At 35.5% G+C, this 25,196-nt stretch overlaps 3 protein-coding genes across 6 annotated transcripts in view; 2 read left to right on the forward strand and 1 right to left on the reverse strand.

Annotated features, from left to right (window-relative positions):
• LOC115438804 (gastrula zinc finger protein XlCGF7.1-like) lies at positions 1-14,398 on the forward strand. Of its 3 annotated transcripts, none has more exons than XM_030162646.1 (3): positions 1-320; positions 2,066-2,128; positions 3,593-4,366. In XM_030162646.1, the coding sequence occupies exons 2-3, from the start codon at positions 2,111-2,113 to the stop codon at positions 4,169-4,171; spliced, it is 597 nt and encodes a 198-aa protein (XP_030018506.1). In that variant the 5' UTR covers positions 1-320; positions 2,066-2,110; the 3' UTR covers positions 4,172-4,366. The 3 variants fall into 3 exon arrangements, with proteins under 3 accessions (XP_030018506.1, XP_030018505.1, XP_030018504.1); XM_030162645.1 differs by lacking the exons at positions 1-320; positions 3,593-4,366 and adding exons at positions 9,532-10,328; positions 14,292-14,398 and having other exon boundaries at positions 2,096-2,128; XM_030162644.1 differs by lacking the exons at positions 1-320; positions 2,066-2,128; positions 3,593-4,366 and adding exons at positions 8,445-8,511; positions 9,532-10,328; positions 14,292-14,398.
• Positions 1-25,196, forward strand: part of LOC115438346 (uncharacterized) — a 96,757-nt gene that overhangs the window by 32,059 nt on the left and 39,502 nt on the right. The gene's annotated exons all lie outside the window — the stretch shown is intronic.
• Positions 13,453-25,196, reverse strand: part of tlr2 (toll-like receptor 2) — a 22,068-nt gene continuing 10,324 nt past the window's right edge. Inside the window, exons 8-12 of one of the 2 annotated variants that reach the window (XM_030162636.1) lie at positions 24,020-24,184; positions 18,396-18,575; positions 18,174-18,314; positions 16,608-17,110; positions 13,453-14,676 (exon numbers count right to left, since the gene is read on the reverse strand). In XM_030162636.1, coding sequence (XP_030018496.1) covers positions 14,265-14,676; positions 16,608-17,110; positions 18,174-18,314; positions 18,396-18,575; positions 24,020-24,184 — 1,401 coding nt within the window. In that variant the 3' untranslated portion in view covers positions 13,453-14,264. The remainder of the gene's footprint in view (positions 14,677-16,607; positions 17,111-18,173; positions 18,315-18,395; positions 18,576-24,019; positions 24,185-25,196) is intronic. The other variant, XM_030162635.1, reaches the window with a different exon arrangement.

Below are 25,196 nucleotides of genomic sequence, written 5' to 3' on the forward strand. Positions count from 1 at the left end.
TTCCACACGGACTGTTTGGAGCGCGGACCGGTCGGCAGATCAGATGTGTGTCCTGGAGGCACTTAGTGTTTGGACAGAGCTGTGTGATGCTTAGTGAAGTCAGAGTAATGTTTATGTGTCCAGTTTGGATGGTCAGGAAAACACAGAATAAGCGGAAACGGCACCGATTGGACTGACGGTGCTGTGGAGTTGCGCATGCGCACTAGCTACGGTGATGATAATGATGGCTTCTGGAACGTGTCACAGTCAGTCCTGGAGAAGATCTGGATTCCAGGATCTGCAACCTTCAGCCAGTGAGGAACACATGGAAATAATTCATGGTAATTAGGACATTTTTAGACTTAAGAGAAAAGGTTGAATTGTTTTTTTTTTTTTTGTTTGTTTTTTTTTTTAATATATGTCAGTACCTTAGAGAGAGTACCAGCAGGTAAAATGTAAACAGGATTCTATTTAACCCTTTCATGCACAGTGGTCACTACAGTGGACAGATATTCCACAGTTGTTCTCTTGTATATTCATGGGTTTTGTTGTTTTACTTGCATATCAGCCAACACAGTTGACACTTATGCATCATCCCAAACACTGCAGTTCATACCATTACTGTAACTTTGCTGCTCTTGAGAAACCTATTATACCAATTGTTAGTTGTTATTACACTGCATTTAACATTTTCCAGAAAAAAAAAAAAAAGAAGGTTTTTTTGTATATTATCTGCATGAAGTGAGTAATAACTAGTATTAGAGTATGTTTAGAATGTGAGAAAACATCAGATTTTTTTGGTATATTATTTGCATGAAGTGAGTAATAACTAGTAATAGAGTATGAAAAAAAAAAAACCAAAACATCAGTTGAGCTGCATTAAAAATGTTTTTATTTCATAGTTTTCACGCAGTTTCACTTTCCGATACTGTGTTTTAAATACATGTGTCTTTGCTTCAAAAATTAGACACACAGTTTGCAGCTGAGTGGACATTTTTGTAACTCCATGAAAAATAAGTTAATTAAAAAAAAAAAAAAAAAAATCGATCACATTGTTTTTTTCATACCAAAAGAGGAATAAAAACACTCAGGAAAAAAAAAAAAACATCTTTACTATAGTTCTCATAATTCATGCATGAAAGGGTTAATAAACGATTCTAATTGGCTAGCAGAATCTTCATTCCTCCAATGAGAGCACAGCCTCATGTCACCTGCTGGAAAATTTACTTGCATGTCAGCCAACACAGTGGACACTTATGCATCATCCCAAACACTGCAATTCATACAATTACTATAACTTTGCTGCTCATGATAGACCTGATCAGCACTAACATGTTTTAGTGTAAATCGGTTGCTAATTGTTATTAGACTGTAATTAACAGTTTTCTGAAACAATTTTTTTTTTTTTTTTTTGCATATCCTCCTGAGACCCAGCAATGCATTTTGTCCTCTGTAGGGGACAAAGGTTTGACAGTTTTAAATAAAAAATGCTGTTTATTACGAAGGACATTCCATTTAAAAAATCAATCAATAAATAAAAATTATTTTAAAAATGTAGCTGAAAAAAACTTTTGCAGTATGCAGTTTCCAATCAAGACCATTTTTTAATGTAAAAAAGCTAAAACTGTCCATTTCCTGGGTCTCAGGAGGATATTATGTCCATGAAATGAGTAATAACTAATATTAGAGTATGATAAAATGTGAGAAAACATTAGCGATTTAACAATTAGCGGCATTAAAAATGTTTTTATTTCATAGTTTTTACACGGTATATCACTTTCAGATGATAAGTTTTAAATACATGTTTCTTTGCTTCAAAAATTAAACGAACGGTGTCCAGCTGAGTGGACATTTTTGTTACTTCACGAAAAATAGGTTCATAAAAAAAAAAATTCATTTGCATTGTTTTTTTCATGCTTAAAGAGGAATTAAAACACTCAAGAAAAAAATCTTGACTAAGGTTCTTATAATTCATGCATGAAAGGGTTAATGTGGCTCCAGACTGATTCATTTTTCTTTTCTGTGTCAAAAATGTCTGTTTAGATTCTAAATTTTCTTCTTCTTCTTCTTTTTCTTCTTCTTCTAGTTTGACGCTGAATTCATCTGTTTAAGCTTCAACGTCTGCTGAACCATGACTTCAACACAAAAGGTGACGTTAGAATCTTCTCAGTCTTTATTTCCTTTGGACTAAACTTTGATCTAATGTGACTCTGATGCTTTTTAACCTTTAAAAATCTACAACCATTTTTGCTTTCTCTACTTTTAACCTCTACACACCCTTGATTACAATATTATCATCTGTATTTTGCCTCATTGCGTCTAAATCATATGTTTTCCTATGTTTAATTCACTGATCATGTAGATGTTCAGAAAAGCTCAGAGTAAATTCAATAGTTATTATATCAAAACAGAGAAAACTGAAGAAAAAGTGACAAAACATCTCAACTAAACATAAGAACAAGCCTAAATCCTCTTGTTTTACTTCCTTTAGCTGCAATGAGCATTAACTGTTAATTAATATATACTTTTTAATACATATCCTGGCCCAAACATCCACCGTCAACCAAAACCATCTACTGATATTGTTTAATAACTTCTGATCATTAATCCTATCAATCCAGGTAAACAATTGTTGTAAAATACAGTTTGTCATCTTTTCATGGTCATCAGATATGACCCATGTGGACATTCAGAGGCTGCGTAGTTACTATGGAAACATCTTCTACAACATTGATTCATATGTTACACAGACACACACATATCATTTTTCATCAGTCTTAGTCTCATTCTAGGTTTTGTATGTAACCCATCGTGTCCACTTTTGTTACATGTAGAACCTGCCCAGTTAGATGCAAATAAATCGTGAATGATTTTGCAACAGCGGTTACTTTTGTGAAACCCTCTTCCTTGCATAATTAGTTCAATTCCCAAAATGTACCAGTGAGAGAATAAAGAGATATTTGAAAAAGAATAGCCATTTTCGTGTCCTTTTGACTCTGTTACATGCAGATTTTTGTGTTAAATATAATGTAAAATAATATAAAAATGTGTTTTATGTAAAAAATAGTTTCTCTTTTATCTCAATAAATATTTATTTTTAAAATAGACCCTGTAGAAGCCAATAATGTAATAACAGCTGATAACATAATAACGGCCGATAACGTAATAAATTTGCCGTTTTTAAAATGTAATAAGCCAATAACGTAATATCTGGCCAATAACGTAATAAAAGTCCTGAACCGATAACGTAATAACTTTTGGTCAATAACGTTATGTTATTGGCCTGGTAAAAAAAAATTCTTTGTGAATGTAATAACCGAGCCAATAACGTAATAAGTTATAACATTATTGGCCAAAAGCTATTACATTATCGGTTCAGGACTTTTATTACGTTATTGGCCTAATACATTTGAAAAATGGCAAATTTATTATGTTATCGGCTGTTATTATGTTATCGGTTGTTATTACATTATTGGCTTCTACAGACCCAAAGTGCTTCCAAACTTGCTTCATAACATTATTCTACGTCTGGTTTGAATTTTAGCTCCCATGTCCTGTTTTTAGGAGCAGTTTCATAGAAGCACCCAATTATCATTTGTCTTTATTCCTGCAGAAAGTTTACAACTGTGACTACTGTGACAAGGAGTTCAACAAACCCAGTCTGTTGAAGAAACACCAACGAGTTCACACCGGAGAACGCCCGTACACGTGTGAACAATGTGGGAAAACCTTCTCTCAGTCTTCGACACTCGGTCGCCACCACCTCATCCACACCGGAGAGAAACAGCATCGTTGTAGCGACTGTGGGAAACGTTTCAGTCAGAGGGAACATCTGATCACCCACCAGCGCATCCACACCGGAGACAAACCGTTCAGCTGTGACCAGTGTGGGAAGAGGTTCACCACCCTGCGCTCCTACAGTGCCCACAGGAACCTCCACACCAGAGAGACCATCTTCTTCTGCGGACTCTGTGGGAAGATGTTGAGTTCCTCTAAAGGACTGAAGGCTCACGAGCGCATCCACACCGGAGACAGACGCCACAAGTGTCAGTACTGTGACAAAACCTTTTTCGATTCGACAAATCTGTCCAAACATGAGCGAGTTCACACTGGAGAGAAACCGTACTGGTGCGACCGCTGCAAGAAGAACTTCACCTGGTCTGATCAGGTGAAGAGACACCGGTGTGTCTGAGAATCACCGTCATGTAGCATCACTGGACACAACCGTCCATCTGATGGGTAATGGTTTAGTCTTTTAGTCTTTTATTTAACCTGGTAGCAAGCAATATGTTCAGATTACATTTTATTATGACAGAAAAATCCACAAAACCCTGAAAATAACAGTTCCTGTTTTCATTACCTCAGAGCAGTGGTTCTGAACTGGGGGTGGGGATGCAAGCACAAGAGGGGAAAAAAAAAATACTGAAAAATCACAGACTCACTGGGTCTTAGTACAAAGGAGATGCAGCAGATTTCCCCCATGTTGACATGCAAGCAGTTGGACTATTACAGTGTTTTTCAGGGGGGGTGGTACCCATGTAAAGACCCTGTGTAACAGAGGGCCCCCCCCCCGTCTTACTAATTGGGGGTGGGAGGTGGGAAATGATGAGATAAGGGGGGGCTTTATATACAGAGCTATATATCTGGCTTGTTGTGTTACTTTTAGAATAACGCACCTCCCCCCCAGTCCCGAATTTTTTTTTTTTTTTTTTTGAGTGAGCTTTTGTTCAAAAAAAAAAAAGGTTGAGAACTACTGGCTGAGAGCAGGAGGGTTTTTTTTAGCCAAGTAACAGCATTATTGATTGAAAAAATTTGGCAAAATTTGTTCCTGTGCCAAAGGTGTCTGTTTTTTTATGTGTTTTTTTCAAACAACATGTATTTAACTTTAATATATTAAAAATAGCACATTTTTAAAGTCAATTTTGGTGCTCTCTTTTGTTAAGAAAAATCAATAAATTGGTGATTAATTAATAAATGAACCTTTTATCAACAAAAAATAACAGAAAGGCACTCACAGACCTCCGCCAAGGCAGATCATCATCCCCCCCCCATCACCACCAAAATGTAATCATTTGTTCCTTGTGCCAGTATCAACATTTCCTGAAATTTTCATCCAAATCCGTCCATAACTTTTTGACTTATCTTGCACACAGACAGACAAACCAACGCCGGCAAAAACATAACCTCCTTGGCGGAGGTAATTACTTAGCTACTCAAATAAACTCATCTTGAATATTATATAATAGAAATATTCTTAAAATGTTACCAAAGCTTATACAAGACGATTGACAATAAAGCTATTATATGAATGTATTTACTGTATTTTATATTTCAGCATTAATTGCCATTGTTTATTTTGTATTCGGTACATGATGACTTATTTAATCTGTTTTTCCAGAAAATTTTCAGGTACCCCCTGGGTTTCTTAGAAAGACTGATTTAGAGTAACACAGTAGGCAACAGTACTGAATGTTAGCACTGGACTAAACTGAAAAAAGGGTTTAAAGGCATCTGTTCAGAGCTTCTGTGTGAACATGGTGGACTCTGTATCTGATAACATGCATTCTATGAAAACACAGCAGGTGACAGATTGTATCTACAAGGTCAAAGGCAAGTATTTCCTGTTTGATCTGTTTCTCTTGCTACTTTAATCAGTTCTGTTTGTCGTTCAGATGACATCTTCTTGATAAAGTACATTTTGTTATGAATGTTTCTAACATGACTTTGTTCTCAAATGCTGTCGATTATTGAGTTAAAATTATACTTTTCTTTTTCCTTCTATTAACATAAATCAACCTCAAGTCAGTTAAATAATGGTGTCTCTAAAAGCTACTGAAAGAACAAACATTTTAAAACAAGCTATCTTTTATTTTTCATAATACAGCATATTCTTCTTACAATACAAAAACAAAACAAAAGACTAGTTTAATATATGTAGTTTATGTCACTTGAAAATATATAGAATATAAATTTGAAAATATAAAATGATGGTGGAAAACTATGAGAATGGATGTTTTAAAACTTTTATCATCAGTTTAACTGTCCACTGGAGTGACCACTATGCATGAAAGGGTTAATGTACAAACAGTGTTTTGCTCTGACACAAGGATTCCTTTGGATTAATTCTGTCATTAATTCCCACTATTTCACATTTAGATCATCGACTGTATCTGTGAAACTACACACAACCAGCATTTATTTTTATTTATTAGTAACTCAAACTGATTAAAGCCTCACTACTTTTATTCTGGAGGTTTTTCACTTGTTAATGGAGAGATATTTCAGTTGGATTGTTATATGTAAACAACTATTTAAACTGTTTAAAGTCTTATTTAATTGGACAGTTTTAAAATTACTGTGAATCATTAATTTAAAAAAACAACAAAAAAACCCCCACTGTAATTTAAACGTTTCATCCATAAAATAAATCTTGTTAAAAGTTTGCTGGGAACATTTTACCGCTGAGAGAAACTATAGGAATTGTTGTGACGTGTTGTTGTTGCGACACGGACCGGTTTAAGTGCGGACTGTCACAGTGCGCATGCGGGTGAGTCGTGCCTTGGAACCGCTACTGGAGTTAATTTCCTGTTGTTCAGTGTTAATCCTGTTAGTTCTAGTGTCGTTGAGTGTTGGTTTGTCTGTGTTGCTGTTGTGTGTCCGTGTTGTGTGTTCGTCTAGTTGTTGTTTTAGTCCGTGTTTGTGTTCTTCGATAGTCTGTGTTTAGCTGTTAGCTGTTAGCTCCATCAGACAGACCCTAGACTAGGGTTAGGTTGAGTAGAATCATGTTATTGAAACTATTATTGAAGGTAATTTCAGATTCATGACAAAACAGACGCGTTTCCATAAAATCACACATTTCTTTTCTGTTGCTGATGTGTTTTTAATGCTCTTTTTTTCTGCTGCTGACTGCACAAACAGAAGTTTAAAAGAAAATCTAAAGCAAAGTGTTGAATAAGGATCCGTCTGTGTTTATTTACACATATTAAACACATAAAGGAGCAGATTAAAGACACATGTATTAACCCTTAGTGGTCTGAGCTGAATTTATGCCTTTTTATACCACCAAAAAAATGTTTACCTTACCTATATTTGGTATCTTTTTAATTTTAGCACAAGTTCCTTCAGAGCAAACATAAAAAAATGCATTGCAGTTCATCATGGTTGACTGTTGAGGCAAAAATTAAATGTAACCTTCTCTTTCTTATGGAAGCTAAACGATAGACTGTTGTGTGGAGAAGGGGTAGGATTAAATAAATTATACTTCCACTCACCCCTTTTCGAATATGCAGATTAAGTCATACTTTGTTTTCATGTATATGTGCAGGTTTTTGTTTGTTTTGTTTTCCTAATAATCGGTTTCATTTATAAGAACCAAACAGGATTATTCTGTTTTGTTGCATATTCGAAATAAACTAAAATATCCTCCTAATCAAACTACTTCACTTGTTGTCTATGAAGAGGAAAAGGAGGAAAACAAACAGAGCAGGGAGGAAGGAAAACAAGGAGCAAACCCTGCACCGCGGTTGTCACAAAAGGAAAATGTTGTATGACCTGATCACAGAGGTGTTAAAGATTGTAAAGAGTCTTTAGGTGTCAGATCCTCTAGAACAGGCTTTCTCAAATGGGGGTACACGTACCCCCAGGGGTACTTGGAAGAAGCCCGAGGGGTACTTGAAAATTTTTTGGGGTAAAAATACATTAAATAAGTTATCATGTACAGAATGCAAAATAGATAATGAGAATTAACGCTGAAATATAAAACACAATAAATACATTCATCTAATCAAATTCACACTCCTGACCTTATTTCATTTTAATATTTGGATTATTTTTTATATTATTATTGTCATCTTGTTTAAGATTTGATAACATTTTAAGAACATTTCTATTTTAATTTTTTCAAGATGAGTTTATTTGAGTTATGAAGTCATTATTTTTTGTTGATGAAAGGTTCAGTTATTCATTAATGACTATTTAATTTATTTTTCTCATGAATGACGGAGGGCACTTTTCAGTTTATATTTTGAACAAAGTTGACTTATAAAGAGTTGTTATTTTTAATATATTAAAGCTAAACATATGTTGTTTGTTTACAAAGTTTTGAAAATAAAAAAACAGACATCTTTGGCACGGGAACAAATTTTGCTTCATTTTTTCAATCAAAAATGCTAAAGCCAGAGTAGGGGGTACTTGGCTAAAAAAAAAAAACATATTTCAGGGGGTACTCCACTGTAAAAAATTTGAGAACCACTGCTCTAGAAGGTGACTCCATAACTTTGGGCTCCTGGACTGAAAAGACCTGCTTTGTCATGAATATTGAATTTTGGTCCTGAAGTAAAGACATGTAGATGATGTGGGGCTGTGAAGAGGCTCATAGGGAGTCAGCAGGTCCATGTACAAAAACATAAAGATGAATTCTGTCTTTGTATTGTCATTCTGTCTGAAGCTGCTTCTTCTGTCTCTAGTTTGATGCTGGATTTGTCGTTGTAGAACATCAGCGTCTGAACCAGAACCATGATGTCAACACAAAAGGTGACTTTAAATGGGTCTGGATGATCAGTTAAAAGCTCATGTTTACATTAGAATCACATCCGTTATCTGAGTCACAGTTATTCATGTCTTGTTGAGTTCCATCCAGAAAGGTTCCATTTTTATTAAATCTGGTCCAGTTCCATTCAGTCTGGTTAATTTCCCAGTACTTTTGCTGTGGCTTGTGCGTGTGTGTGTGATGCTTTACGTTGTTGTATTTCTAAATCATTTTGGTCCACATTATTCCAGTGTTTTTCCAACAAAGTTTTACCTTGAAACCAAATGTTTTTAACTCTTATGTGACTAAAGCGTGTGAAGAAATCAGACTTAGAACTTGGACCAGAACATCACAGACTCAAACTGATTCTTCAGTATTAGTTAATCAGCAGAAAAAAACTCCAGTCACAAATAACTAGTGTCATAGATGAATGTAGATTAGGATAAAATGTGGACAAGCATTTATTTCATATATATGTTGTCAAACTAGTGCAGTGATACTGTATATTGGTCCAAAAATTTCGTTTTTAGTCAGTGATAACATAAGGAGTTACATCCCCAGAAACTGCCACGAGAAAACTGCTTCTACTTTGGTTCTGTCTCAACAATACTTTATAAAAGAAGTAGAGCTGCAACTGATTAATCGACTCAAAGTGATCCAAAAAAATCATTCAACCACAATTCTCCTGAATCAAAGCTTTGTTTCCTTCATTTCTCTGCTGTTAAACATTGGTTCCACTGTTTTGTTTCACACAGACGCTTATTGTGATGCGCAAAGAAGCTTCAATTCAGGAAAACTGCAATAGAATATTTCCCTTCAATCAGTTCAAGTCGATTAATCGAATCGTGAATTTTTGCATTCGCTTCGAGCACCTAATCAGTTAATCGGTTGCAGCTCTAAAAAGAAGAGACAACTGTATTTCTGATCATGAATTGTGAATTTACCTTAAAACATTCTTCATATGATCTTTTAGACAGATCACTATGACCTTGATTTTCTCTTATAACTGTTCTCTGTATCTGTAGAAAGTTCACCGCTGTGAAGATTGTGACAAAGAGTTCACCAAACCCAGTCTGTTAAAGGTTCATCAAAGAGTCCACACCGGAGAACGACCGTTCAGCTGTGATCAGTGTGACAAAACATTTAAAAGAAAAGGACAACTGCCAGATCATCAGAGAGTTCACACCGGGGAAAGACCGTTCAGCTGCAACACATGTGACAAAACATACAAAACAAAAGGACATCTGACAGTTCATCAGAGAATCCACACCGGAGAAAAACCTTTCACCTGCGAGTTCTGTGGTAAGAAATACCCAACCAAAGCACAATTAGTTGTCCATCAAAGAGTTCACACTGGAGAGAAACCATACACCTGTGAACAATGTGGGAAAACATTCTCTCATGTTACTCACTTGAAAACTCACAGATTGGTCCATACTGGAGAGAAACCACACTGCTGTAGCGACTGTGGGAAATGTTTCTCTTTGAGGAAAACCCTGATTGCCCATGAACGCATCCACACTGGAGAGAAACCATACTGCTGTGAGGACTGTGGGAAGATGTTTGCCAAATTGAGTAACTACAAAAACCACAGAAACATCCATACCAAAGAAACTATCCTATCCTGTGAGCATTGTGGGAAGATATTGAATTCCTATGGTGCCCTTCATTATCATGAACGCATTCACACCGGGGAAAGACGTTATAGGTGTAAATACTGTGACAAAGCCTTCATCACATCATCACATCTGTCCAAACATGAGCGCATCCACACTGGAGAGAAACCATATAGGTGTGACGTCTGTATGCAAAGCTTCACCAGGTCTGATCAGTTACAGAATCACAACTGTGTGTGAAAAACACTGTCATATGTCAGTACTTTAAATTATTAGATTATTAATTATTATATTTATGTAATTTTTTTCCTTATTTGAACATTATTAGACTATATTACAATTTGAAAAGGAAATGATGATCACGTCTTACAGATGTCCAAGCTGGCAAGGCATTATTTCACATAATTATTGCTATATTTTGATATAAAGTATATTATATGCAGCATATTGCAGTATATTTTATTGTATTGGGTAAATAGTGGTCATACATGGAGTCATACATACAGTCATGGAAAAAATTATTAGACCATCAAAAGTCAGCAAAAACAATGGTTATGCAATCCAGTACTAACTCCTGTGTGTATCATGTGACTAAAACAGACAGAAAAGAAAACATGGAATGCCTAAAAGCACTGTTTTTGTCAGTACAATGCCATAGATATTGATGTAAGAACTGAAGTGATTTTGGTTATTATCAAGAAAACATGGAAAATGGATAGATATCAGCTCTGAAATTAAACTCTTATGAGCTATTTTTTGTTGTTGTCATTATATTTCTCCAAACAAACGTACCTTTAGTTGTACCAGGCATTAAAATGAACAAGCAATTGAAGAACACAAGGGTGGTCTAATAATTTTTTCCGCAACTGTCTGTCATTTTTAGGCGTTACCATGTGTTTCTACTTAAACAAAAATAAGTCCTTTAAAGAAAACAAGACAGCGCTTAAGACATAAAATAAAAATACAATGGTGAATGTAAATAAAAGACTTCAGAGTATATAAAGTCGTATAAAATAATTTAAGAATTAGCAATAAATCAGATACAGACACACAAAAAGAAAACTTTAAAAATGAATTTCAAAATGTCTACATTGGCTGTAAATGTTATGTTTAATTGTTAATTTAATTTTATTTATTAAAAAAAGTTAATTTTGTTTTAGCAGAAGAAAATGATACTACTTCACTTTTATTACCTTTTGTAAATGTATTTATTAATGTTTTAATAATATGTTATTCCCAATGAAAATGTTTAAAACCTACAGTTGTGGCAAAATTATTAGAACACCTGACAGATTTGAAAATATACAGGGTGGGGAAGCAAAATTTACAATGAACATTTAGTTGTTTTTTCTCAGCAGGCACTGCATCAATTGTTCTGAAACCAAACATATATTGATGTCATAATCATACCTAACACTATTATCCATACCTTTTCAGAAACTTTTGCCCATATGAGTAATCAGGAAAGCAAACGTCAAAGAGTGTGTGATTTGCTGAATGCACTCGTCACACCAAAGGAGATTTCAAAAATAGTTGGAGTGTCCATAAAGACTGTTTATAATGGAAAGAAGAGAATGACTATGAGCAAAACTATTACCAGAAAGTCTGGAAGATACTATTAAAGAAGAATGGGAGAAGCTGTCACCTGAATATTTGAGGTACACTTGCGCAAGTTTCAGGAAGCGTGTGAAGGCAGTTATTGAGAAAGAAGGAGGACACATAGAATAAAAACATTTTCTATTATGTCAGTTTTCTTGTGGCAAATAAATTCTCATGACTTTCAATAAACTAATTGGTCATACACTGTCTTTCAGTCCCTGCCTCAAAATATTGTAAATTTTGCTTCCCCACCCTGTATATAAAATTTTTTTCCTCAAAACATGTAGACGGTGTGAGCACAAGAAATTTCAGATCCAACTGTTTTTATCCACTTTAACTTTAATATTTACTTAATGAGCAGCATAGGCCGTACACTATTCTGTGGTTTATAGAGCAGAATTATGGGTATTTTAAGGGAAAAAAAAGCATAGATGAAACCTCTTAAATATTGCAAGTGTTCTAGTAGTTTTGACCACCACTGTATAATTATAGACCAGCAGTGGAGCTACTTATTGTGATCACCTTTATTTGTGTTTTCATGTCTATACCTGTGTCCGAACCACAAACCTGGTGTTCGGACGCTTTGGCTCCATCGGTGGATGTATGGGACTGATCCAGTTTTAAGGACTCAGGTCTGGACCGCAAAGGATCTTGAACTCAAGGAAGCATAAGTGACAATCTGTAATTTGTTAATTTCAGAAAAACAGATGTGTAAATGTTTTCTGATGATGTAGAGGGACCGTAAATACAGCGGAAAATTGATGAATGGAATTTACTGATGAAAAGGAATAGCTGTGAAGGGATGTTTCAATACAGACTCTTCTGAATCAGACTAAAGGGATCTGTGTCCTCTGGGGTGGTTGTGTCTAGACCAGGGGTGTCAAACTCATTTTAGTTCAGGGGCCACATTCAGCTAAATTTGATCTGTAGTTGGCCGAACCAGTAAAATTATAATATAATAATATAAAAATAATGTCAACTCCAAACTTTTCTCCATGTTTTAGAGTGAAAAAAGTAAAATTACATGATAAAGATGTTTGCATCTACAAACTATCCTCTCAAACAATGTGAATAAAATGAACAAACTGGGAAAAAAATGTGTAATTTTACCAATATATACTTCACTTTATTATTTACACATGTACATTACCACTTACAGATCACAGTGGATCTACAAATACACAAAAGGTCTTGTAACAGGTGAGAATATTATTAAGATTAGAGCTGCAACCGATTAATCGACTGAAAGTGATCCAAAAAAATCATTTAACCACAATTCTCCTGAACCAAAGTTTTGTTTCCTTCATTTCTCTGCTGTTAAACATTGGTTCCACTGTTGTGTTTCACACGGACGCTTATTGTGACACACAAAGAAGCTTCAGTTCAGGAAAACTGCAATAGAATATTTCCCTTCAATCAATTTGAGTCGATTAATCAAATCGTGAGTTTTTGCATTTGCTTCAAGCACCTAATCGATTAATCGGTTGCAGCTCTAATTAAAATTGCACTTACTTCTCTTAAGACATTATACTAAAACAAAGTATAATATCGCAAAAAATATCTGAATAACCTGAACAAATATGAACAACCTGAAAATACATGAAAACATTTACATTTACAAAGAGAAAAATTTGGAGTTGTGAGCATTTATACGTTATTATGACCTACCTGAGATTAAATTGGTCTGAATGTGGAACCTGAACTAAAATGATTGTTAATATCTTCAGCGTAATTTTTTCATTTCACAAATTCATCCCTAGGGCCAGACTGGACCCTTTGGCGGGCCGGATTTGGCCCCCGGGCCACATGTTTGACACCTGTGGTCTAGACCTTCAGGGATGAAAAGTGAAGCTAATGCAGAGGTTCCAAAATCTGTTTTAACTCGAATGTCCACTAGGGGGCAGTATCCAAAAGGTATACGATCCCCCATGTTTAACATCCCATCTTTGCAGCACAAATAGCAACAGTTGATTTCTTTTATTCAGTTGTTTATTTAATATATAACATGCCTGTTTAGATTATATTACATTGCTGGGAAGAAAACAGCATACAGCAAAATGTATTTCTAAAGTGGAAACAGTTCCACAGTTAGGAGTTATGATTGGTATTATTAAGATTATTATAATTTTGCCGGAATGAACATAAAGTTAGTTTTGCAGCACCTGGAGAGTTAAAATTCAAAGTTTTTTAACTTTTTTATCAAATACACAAATAAATGTACCAAAGGCTAATAAAAGTGGGTTTAGCAAAATGTAACCCCTTTAATATTAACACAACAAAAGGGAATGAATGTTTTTTTCTTCTTTTGTGCTAAAAAGAATCTGTACATTTTTACATTGCCAAAAACATTACATTTTTTAAGCACTAGGGTTTTTATAATACTCCCCATTTCTTTTCCACCTCATCTCAAAAATTGTTATATTCCCAAATGTTTAGTTCTTTGTCATTCTTTTCTTGTTCGCCATTTTCTTTTTATCATCTTTTTCTGTTGTCCTGCTCTGCTTTCATCCTTTATCCATCTCTGCCATTCCTTTCCGATATGCTCAGGTTTCATCTTCCACTGTTCGCAGAGCCTTTCGGAGGTTGTTCCAGAACTCTGCCCTCCGGTCGTCATCCTGAGGCCACTCCAGGTAAGTGGTGGAACCCATGAGTTTGCGAAGTTTGCAGAAGCGTTTGGGGATGTCGTCTCTGCTCAGCGGCTCCAGCAGGATCAAGATGACAGCATCTCTATCGGTGTGGCCGTCAAAGAGCTGGAAGTGGGAGAAGTCCAGTTCGTAGCGACACCAATCGGACTGGAGGAAGTTCTCAGAGAGGATGAAGACGGTCCTTCGGCTGCGTTCTATCGCACTTATGATGTTGTCCACAATCCACTGACCAGGGAGAAAGTCCCGTTTGTGGAGGCACAGAGACAGAGACTGAAGGGGAGTGGAATCCATGTCACCTTCATTGGTGTTCCTGTAGGAGTATAAAGCAAATTATTATTCAAATTATTCCAAAAGTTGTCCATTTGTCAACTCACTTTACAGTCATAGCCAAATCTTTGAGACTTATATGATGCTCATAATTGTTCTTTACTGTACCTCAGAACTTGTCATTCCCAAAACTTTTGGCTATGACTCTAAGTTTGTACAACAGAACACTGCATCCAGCTCCTACAGTGATTTCCACTTCTTTTAACTTGTTTCCTAGACGACCATTTTTGTGTTGGTAACATAAGTTAAGAGATGCAGTTCACATACAGCCAAATGCGTTGTCATGTTCACAACAAACTGTAACTTTGTTAACTTGGAAAATGATCTTTTTCTTTTACACATGTCGTGTTAACAAAAGCACAATTCAAACAGGAGCAAAAGAAATTGTATATCAAATTTGTATATCATACAAAATTTGTTGTGAAATGAAGACCTGTAGAGAAGGGACATGACTCTGCCTCTTGAAATCCAACTAATCACTTGTGAGCAAGTACTTGACAGCATCAGGAAGAAAAACTCCCCTTTATTCAAAATAGATTAATTTAAGTGGCAGAAAGTTTAAGAAAAGGAGACTGGTCTAGTTCACTGGCTAACTTTCTACCCATCCATCTGTCACATTGTCCATCCATGTGTTCAACCATGAATGGGAGCAAATCCTCAATTGCCTGAGGGTTTTGCCCAAAGGATCATTGAGGTTCTACCCAATCTAATCTAATCTAATCTAATCTAAATCAAATATTAGCTCTGAGGTAGATACATCTGTTTTCCAGGCTAGGATAGGTTAATATTAGCATCTACAGAAATGCAACCCAATGTATGAGTTTTATGGTATGAAGCATTGTCTTAGTCTGACACAGCCAGTGAAAAGTTATTGGAAAAAGTTAGGGATGCACCGATACCGATACGAGTATCGGCATTGGCTCTGATACTCAGTGTGTGTACTCGGACTCGTAAAAGATATCCGATACAAATGCACTGATACCATTTACGGCCGTGTGACATTCACAGTTCAGTGCAGCAGGTACGAGGAGGAGGAATAATGTGTGTGGAGTGTGAAGAGTGTGGAGATTTTTCAAAATAAATGACGGTGACAAAAGTAACGCTGACTGACAGTAACGTTACAGACACAGACAAATACGGACGCAGTGTTCTGTCCGTCCTCTGCGTCCATTCCATCCATTTTCCAGGCGCTGGCGGATGCGTACCCAGACAGAGAATACCAGCGGGAGTACGGAGTGGTGCGGACCGCCGCCAGCGGAAGTGAAAACAAAACATATCACTCATTTCTCTTTTCTCTTCCTGCTGAAGCTAAGCTGTTAAACTTTATCAGTGAAAACACTGCAATATTAGTATCACATTAGTGTTGCCTCTGTCGTCTCCATGTTCGCTATTACTGACTTTCTTCTTCTTCTTCTCAAAAAACCTTACTCTTCTTCGTGGTATTTGTCCAGTATGGTGAGTTCAGGGTGGCGCCCCCTGGTGGATTAATTGAGAAATGCTCATTCCAACACATTAAATGTCAGTAGCAGCACTTTGTTCCAGTCAGACTAATGACAATGACAATAAAGCACATTTACAAAAGGAAGTAAGAACTGGAATGGGATTATTAAGTCCTCGTATCGGTACTCGGTATCAGCAAGTACTCAAATGTAAGTACTTGTACTCAGTCTGGAAAGAAGTGGTATCGGTGCATCCCTAGAAAAAGTAAACAGCAGCCATTGTCACCAGTCACAAGTGTTTGCTCCTGGAGGATTCTGTTGGGTTTCTGTAAATTGGCTTAGAGTCTGGTTTTGACCAACTCTATATGTGAAGTGTCATGAGATAACTTTTGTTATGATTTGGCGCTACATAAATAAAATTTGATTAAATTTGATTAATTGATTGACATACTATTATTTAATACCGTTAACTTACCTTGGCTCCTCCAGCTCAGGTACCAAGAAGTTCTCCACCCAGCTAGCATCCCTCTCACTGTAGGAGATGAAGGCATCAAAGGATAGCAATGGCTCTGTTTCATGTCTGATCCGACGTCGGCGTTGGGACCCACGTTTAGCTTTAAGCCATGCCCACATCATCTTAAGATACCAAAATGCATGAAGTCGCCACAACAGGATGCACACCATAACACCAACAATGAGCGCCAACCCACAGCTAACAGACACAAACAAAACCCGATGGCAGTCGACTATGGAGAGCCACACTCGACCCACTGCTCTCCCCTGCAGGTAGAGAGGGGAGTCACAGAGATAGGTGTCCTCTCCATCTGATAGATGCATAACTTTGCGTCTTTGAATGTCCGACTGAAAGAAGTTGACAAAGTCGCAGTTGCAGTCGAATTTGTTCTGGCCTGCCTGGAGGTCCTTGAGTCGACTGTATGAGGCCAAGTCTGAAAGGCTGAACATGGTCAGGGTGTTTGACTGTGAAAGAATGGGACAAAGAAAACATATGTATGCATATCAAGAAACAAATAAATTGCACATAAAGAACTGAAGGACATATTAGTAAACAAACAAAGCAAATTAATTACTTTCAGATGGCAACTCGATAAATACCCTTGACCTCGCTTCTTGGTCTGTATGTTGTGAGATTTTTGTTAAGGTGATATGAAGTCTATAGCCCCTTTTACACAGCACAGCTGTTACGAGAATATTTCATCTTTATTCCAGAATGACATCTGTCTAAATAAAATGGTGGGATCATTTGGTCCTACCTTTATCGCGGCTCTGTAACACCTCTGGAGGTAGTAACGGAGCCATGATAAAGGTGGAATCATGATTCCAGAATGCCATGGAAAAGGAACACCTCTTGTTCCGCAACCAAGGTGTCATTTTGATGATGTACCGCGTATGTGACCCCTGCACCAATTGGATTTAAAAATGAGCACGAGCCATGTCCTGGGGAGATGCTGAGATATCTGTCACTTCAGGCTGAGGACTCTAGCCATGCTAATATTTGTGGAATGGTGAAAGATGGGCCGATGCTGGAGAGGTTAGAAACACCGCTATGCTTGGGGTATTTCCAAAATGTAAGTCTTTGACTGATACCGCCTTCAGTTTGCAGCGAGGAATGGTTTGGTTTTCATCAGAAACTTTGAAGCCGTACCAATTCCACACAATCGACTTGCTCCAGCTATTTTTAACCACGAACTTCTCACTCTCTTTAGCAAACACCATATTTGTACTGATGTGTGGAGACCAAAGACTGTGGAGACCGCTCTCACCGATGCCTACGGTAGCCTGGGGATAGGCAGCATGGAGACACGACAGACATGAAATTTGATTTGATGATTACTCTTTTTTAAACATCGTCCTAATTAAATAATCCGATTTCGATTTAAAATCAATTAATTTTGCAGCCTTAGGTTCATTAAATCCCCAAAAATCTATACCCAAACCTTTAATTCAACCTAAATAACAAATGGCTTTGTACAGCAATGTATGAATAGATTGTATTCAATGAACTGAAAAACTGTTTCCTCACTTGTATATTCAGTATTTGCAGATTGGGAAACATCCATCCAAGGGGAAGCATCAGAAACTTGTTCCCTGAGAGGTAGAGCTCCGTCAGGGCAGGAAGGACCAAGAGGAAAGAGTTTAAATTGTTGTTGCTTAGATCTAACACCTATAAAAACACAGGTCAAATCAGGGAGTTACAAGTTCATCTATGAGTAAGGATTCTTGGAATGCTTTCTACACCGTGTACCTGCAGAGTAACGGGCAGACAGGGGGTGACGGTGTTGAGTTTGGCCTGTGAGATGTTGAGGTATCTCAGGGTGGGGGGCCAGGGGCAGCTCTGGGGCATCCAGCTGTAGCCGTTCCTGCTGATATCCAGGTGAGTCAGTTTGGAGAGCTTTGTTACCAGTTGACTCACTGTGGACAAAGACTAGAGAGCAGACAGCAGTTAAACCTGGATGCACAATGTAAAGGTTATGCTAAAACTAGGAGTGTGAACAATCTGGGATCATGGAAGTTGTTCATGCAAAAAAAATCACATTAATGGACAATATAATCTATGGTTTTATTGTGGCACCCAAGACTTTTTGACCACAAAATGTTACTAATGTTCTACCACAAAACCTTTTTCATGTTATTAATGTTCTGTTTTAGTTTTAGTTTTTGCTGTGTGGCATTCACTCCCATGCCTGTCTTGTTTGACAGTGGTGTGGTTACTGGTGCAATATCCGTTTGTGCCAGAGGATGGCAGTGGTGGCGTATGAGAAGGAGACTGACCTCATGATCTGTGTGGAAAGCGCACCCATGCCTTTATATGTTCTTCAATACAGATGCCAAGTTGTTTGTATATTTGTATATTGTCAGTAAAAAAAAAAACAGAACAACCAATAATATCCATCAAGAAATAGTAATAATAATAATAATAATAATAATAATAATAATTGAATGAAATCTTTATTTCGAACATGTAGACAGTAAAATCAAAACAAAAATCAGCCAACAAAATATAAGTACTGGTACATAAATGACTGATAAGCAAACAAACAACAAAATAAATAAATAAATAAATAATAATAATAAAACAAATGAAATGAAATTATACATGCTCGAAAAGGAGTAGGAAGAAGTAAAAACTTATATACTCCTACCCTTAATTTCTATTCCTTCTGATCATTATATAGCAATTATTATTTTGTATGAATATAATAATAATAATAATAATAATAATAATACAATATCACACATCCTTTTACCTATGTACACTAATATAATAATACCCATTAACAACTTTTCCTACCAGATGTTAATACCAGATATTAATAAAAACTAAAAAGAACAAAAACAAAACAAGCAAAAACCCTCAAACAAAACACATATACATACATAATATAAATACATATAATATTCTATATTGTCCTATATAGTAATAATATAATCATATATCCATATTTAAATGAGATATTTTCAGCACATATATGGCACAGCCCCACTATGAAAACAACCGGATTCCCCCCTCATAATAATAATAATAATAATAATAATAATAATAATAATAATAATAATAATAATAATAATAATAATAATAAAAGGATGGCAGGGGAAGGTACCACCTTTCTTGTCTCTGATTGGCTGGAACCGCTCTTCTCCATTGGCTACTTGATCTGACAGTTAACTCACATGCAAAGGCAGGCTGTCAGCTGCCACTCAAACTGTCAGGCACCAGTAGATGCATCACCCAATAATAATAATGCTCAACTTTCTCTCAAACTGAGTGATCAAAAGCATGGACATTACCATATAAATACTGTATTACAAACAAAATTAGAATTATACATCTCAAGATTTTACATAACGTATATCCCTCCAACGCTGTTTTGTCTCGATTTTCTGACATGGAAGAGATATGTAACTTCTGTCATTCTTGTCCTGAAACTACTCTACACTTATTCTTTCTGTGTGAACACTCTTATAACTTGTGATCTAAAATTGAAAAATATCTTATCTAAAAGTAATGGAAAAATAACTATAACATCTCAAAATGTAATGACATATTTTGAACATGACATTCATAATTTAAAATTTGTTGTAAATTTGATCATTTTATTTGGAAATTTTCATATACACAAAAATAAATATACCAAAACGCAACCAAATTTTAAAATCTTCCTGATGGAATTTGAAAAATATATTAAATCTTTAGAATTTATCTTTAACAAAAAAAAAAGCACTAGCACCCTGGCAATTTATAAAGAATTCTTTAAAATGGACTGAACTCTCTGATATATTTATTTATTTATTTATGTTAGATATATTGTTTTTTTTTTAATACTATTATTTGTCTATTTTGCTTTGTGTCTTTAAATCTATACATTTCTTTTCTTAAATTTATTCGTTCAAATGCTTTTTCTTTTTGACATCTTGATGTTTGTCCAAAATCTATGTCTTGTATATCTAAATATTTTCAATAAAGTTGAGAAAAAAAAAATAATGATGATAATAATAATATTCTATGACTGGTTCTTTTCAATTCTAATATATATTCATACACTATGAGGCAGTCCCCTAATATTCAGTCAATTCTCACACAAAACACTAAGTTGATTTAACCCTTTCATGCATAGTGGTCACTACAGTGTTGGTCTATTCTACAGCCGTTTTCTTGTATATTCATGGATTTTGTTGTTTTAGTTCCGTATTAACCAACACAGTGGACACTATCATCACAAACACTGACATTTATACCATTACTGTAACTTTCCTGTTCTTGATAAACCTGATCTGTAGTAACATATTTGAGTGTAAATCAATTGCTAATTGTTATTAGACTGTAATTAACAGGGTTTTTTGTGCATATTATCTGAGTGAGTAAAAACTACAATTATAGATTGTTAAAATGTGAGAAAACATCAGATGTGGCTGTATTAAAAAGGTTTTTACTTCATAGTTCTCACACATGTTTCTTTGCTTCAAAAATTAAATGTATGGTGTCCAGCTGAGTGGACATTTTTGTAACTCCATGAAAAATAGGTTCATAAAAAAATTTAAATCACATAGCTTTTTTTTTTTTTTTTTTTTTAATGCGTAAAGAGGAATAAAACACTCAGGAAAAAAATCTTGATTAAGTTTCTCATAATTCATGCATGAAAGGGTAAATACCAAATTCAAATTGTCCACATTATGTAATACCAAACCTTCCATGATTCAAAACAGCGCCTTAATCTCATTGTTCAAATCCAAACTCAAAATCTGTCCGCTAAAGAAGTAATTCTACATTTCATGCCACTATGCTGTTCATTTTAAACATTTTTCATGACTGTGAAAATTAAATCCTACATGAGTCTTGATTGTTTTCACAGTAGTAAAATATTGTGTATTTATTCTGTATACTTGTGATTTTTAAAACCTACATTTGAAGCTAAAGACAACACATCTGTGGGCAGTAAAGTGACTATTATTGTTACTATGCTTTACTCAGGCAGGACAGTGGCATATGTTTTAGTCAGCTCATTGAGACTGGGACACAGACAAGAGGGTCTGACATTTTAAATCAAATATCTCATCTTAAGGGACATGGACGCTTCATTAACAGAGTAAAATGAACAGTCTTTTTGTCTTACAAACACATGGACATAAGAGGCACATAGATAACACACAACAGAAGAGCCTGTCAGCCAATCAGAGGCAAGGAAGGCGGTACCTTCCCCTACCACGTGTGGAAACAGTTCAGCAAATGTAAGTCACGTGCGAAACAGAATACCCAGGATCTCATCACTCTTTATAGATGATGTTAATTTTATGGGAGAAAAATGTACAAACAAATTCTTGCGTGGTGCCCTTACATGTAATCTTTTCCCCTTACCATTAAAAAAAAAAAATGTATAAAAATATTTTCATAAAGAAATTTTAATCAGGATTAGAACCAGATACCTAACTCTACCCATACCCCCAAAAGCGAAAGAAACTCATTTTAAAACACTAAATGATATCTATCCTTGCAATAACTTTATGAGACAAAGATTTAATATTGAGGAAAAATAACTGTTTTTTGTGAATTTGAAATCGAATCTTTAGAACATTTATTTTTTGACTGCCCATACACCAGGACATTTTGGACAACATTTCAAGAATGGACATCTGAGAAGGACACTCAGTCGCCCAAACTGGAATACAAAGACATTAAATTTGGAGTTAGAATGGAAAACAGAAAAAGAGAAATTATGTATAACACTTTGGTTATTATGGCCAAACAATTTATACACAAATGTAGATTTGTGAAGACCCCCCCCCCCAGCCCATTGTTCTTAATTTACAAGAATGAAATAATAAACTTCAAAAAGACACTGAGACATGTGAAAACCAAACAAGCCTCAATTGTTTATGTAAATTTGAATGTACTGATTCCTGATTAGACCTCTGATTTTATTTTGATATTTATTTCATTTCATTTCATTTCATTTTATTTTATGATGTTCTTTACTAATATTGTTCACTTAAGTTTGATATTGTTGCTCAGTCTGGAAAAATAAGTATTTTTCAATGAAAGTGATTTAATATATGACCAGATTTTGATTAATAAAGTTAGGAGGAAAAAAAAAAAAAGTCGCGTGCGGAAACAGTTCAGCTAACGTAAGTCCAGTGAAGCCGCTACTCTAAAACTGCCCTTTCTGTGTTTACAGGTGGGTTAAGAGCAAAAACATTGTTTAGATAAAATCGTAATACTTTAATTTGAGCGTAGGGCAGTGTTTTATTTGTTAGGATTTTATTCTGAGGTTGTTCTGTTTGTTTGAAATATACGCTAACTGGCGCTAGCTAATGTGCTAGGTACCGTTAGCTTCTGCGCGTGGACGGCGTTGCGCAGGGGTTGTTGGGAAATATTCATGTTCACGTTTGTAGGTGTTTTTTTTTTTTTTGGCCTGGCAGTGTATTTACTTTACACTGCCGAATGAATCATCAATATGTTTATCATTTCTAAAATACCATCAGTTGGAACAGATGTGATGTCCAACGAAAGACAAATCATTTAAAAACGCGTTAATATTGACTGTTGACTTTGTGGATTTGGTCCCAGTTGGTTAACTCTTTAACCCCTGATTTGTCTGTGGTGAGCATTCTGAATGTATAACATATTTTAAATATTCATAAAAACTCAACTATTTGTCTAATAGGAACAATGTCAAAACGTGCTGATAAAATAGACCTTGTTTTTTCCATAGACGTCTGAGCATGCCCAGTGCACTCCCAACGCCTGTGTAATGGAGGGTAAAACACAAACAAGTGAGTGAGACAGATGTGCTATAAAAATAGATTTTTGGGGGGCTTTTTTTTTTTTTTTTTTTTTTTTTGCACTGTTGTCTTGCCGTTTTTGTTTTTACTGTAGTTTTAAGTGTTGTGGTGATTTTCCTTTATTATTTTTTTTTTTTGCCAAGTTTTGACCGTGTAACTGCTTTATTGAGTTCAACCAGGTGTCAAAAAGCAGCTAGACTGATTTAAGAAAAAAAAGGCCTAAACAAAAACTACTGGACCCAAATTCAAATACTTGTTCAGTGTGTTCCAGTTCACAGTTCATGTTCAGCATCCTAAATCTCTTATTGATGTACATTCTGAGTACCTTATTTAGTAAAAACCTGTCAAATATCCATTCCTCTCTTTGTCTTTTTCTCTTATTCCACCCTGTTTTGACCCTAAAACACACAGTAAAACAAAACCACTGATGAAAAAGAACACAAGCAAATACTCACAGCAGCTTTTATGACACTGAAACAGACGCACGTGTACCTGGAATAATGTCTCAGGGGTTAAAGCCTCTTGTTTCCCTGTCCACTCGTCTCCCTTGTACATTTGTTACTAAATTCCCAGAAGACTAATTTTTCTCACCTTCAGAGCATTCCCACTGATGTTCAAAACTCGGAGGTCCTTCAGCGTCCCCCGTCCGTTACACAGCGTCTCCTGCAGAGTGAGATCGGTCAGCAGGTTATCGGACAGGTCCAGATACTGCAGGTTGACCAGCAGGTACGACGTAGCGCACGGCATCACGAACACCTGAGGGTTAAAATCAAGCATCAACTGCAATTCTACTGCTTATGTAAGTACTGTATGTATATGACCTATGCAATTTTTTTGCATTATATTTTGTATTGTTTGTTTTTTGCACTACCTTGCGCATGCACATTTTCTTGCACTTCATCCTTCAGCAAAACATTACAAAAACAGTTTAAACTTTATAGAGTAATACTTCTTAATTAAGGCGAGAAATATTAAAGCAGTAAATGTGAGTGTTCTCATCAATTTACACCAACACTAGAAGGTTTAAGATTTGTCTTACAAGTAAATTGTGTTGATGTTTAGGGACTTTGTGACCAATTAAAAGTAATAATCCCAATAATATTTTACATAGAGGTTTACACGACGAAAGGAGTAAATAAAACAGTAAAGTAAACTTTGTTCTTTGGTTCTTTAGGATCATTGATTAAAATTGTACAATGTGTCTTTTAACATAGGTTGTGTTTAATAATCACTTGATTAATGAAGAGTTCATAAATAGTTAATAAGCGCAATTACCTTTTGTCCAAATAGAAGTGTAAAAAAGTAAGTGAGAGAAAATAAAAAAAATAAGTAGGAAAATAAGAAATATTTGGTCAAATTACTGAAGCTCATAAACCAAAACAAGTGTGTTGGTAACAGTGCAAGATTTTGCCTTCCACAGACATTCGCCATTTGAAGCTAATTTTTCTTATGGTTTTTATTTGTCAGCTTTTTACGGACGAGGATTAGGGCCGCTGGGAAAAAAAAAAAATTAAGGTTCAGGATATATTTTTAAATTATTCTTCTGAGAAAAAAGTCAGAATTCTGAGATTAAAGTCAAAATTCCAAGATTAAAGACGGAATTCTGACTTTTTTCTCCGAATTCTAATTTCTTTTTTCTGACATTCAGGGAGAGTGTCACTATCGCCTTATGGCATGCAGGAGGAGTACAAGAGGCTGACATAATGACGGATTTAGTATGGTGTTATATTGGATTCAGAATTCTGACTATTTTTCTCAAAATAATAAT

Source organism: Sphaeramia orbicularis, chromosome 18 (genome assembly GCF_902148855.1).
Source record: "Sphaeramia orbicularis chromosome 18, fSphaOr1.1, whole genome shotgun sequence".
NCBI classification, from domain to species: Eukaryota; Metazoa; Chordata; class Actinopteri; order Kurtiformes; family Apogonidae; genus Sphaeramia; species Sphaeramia orbicularis.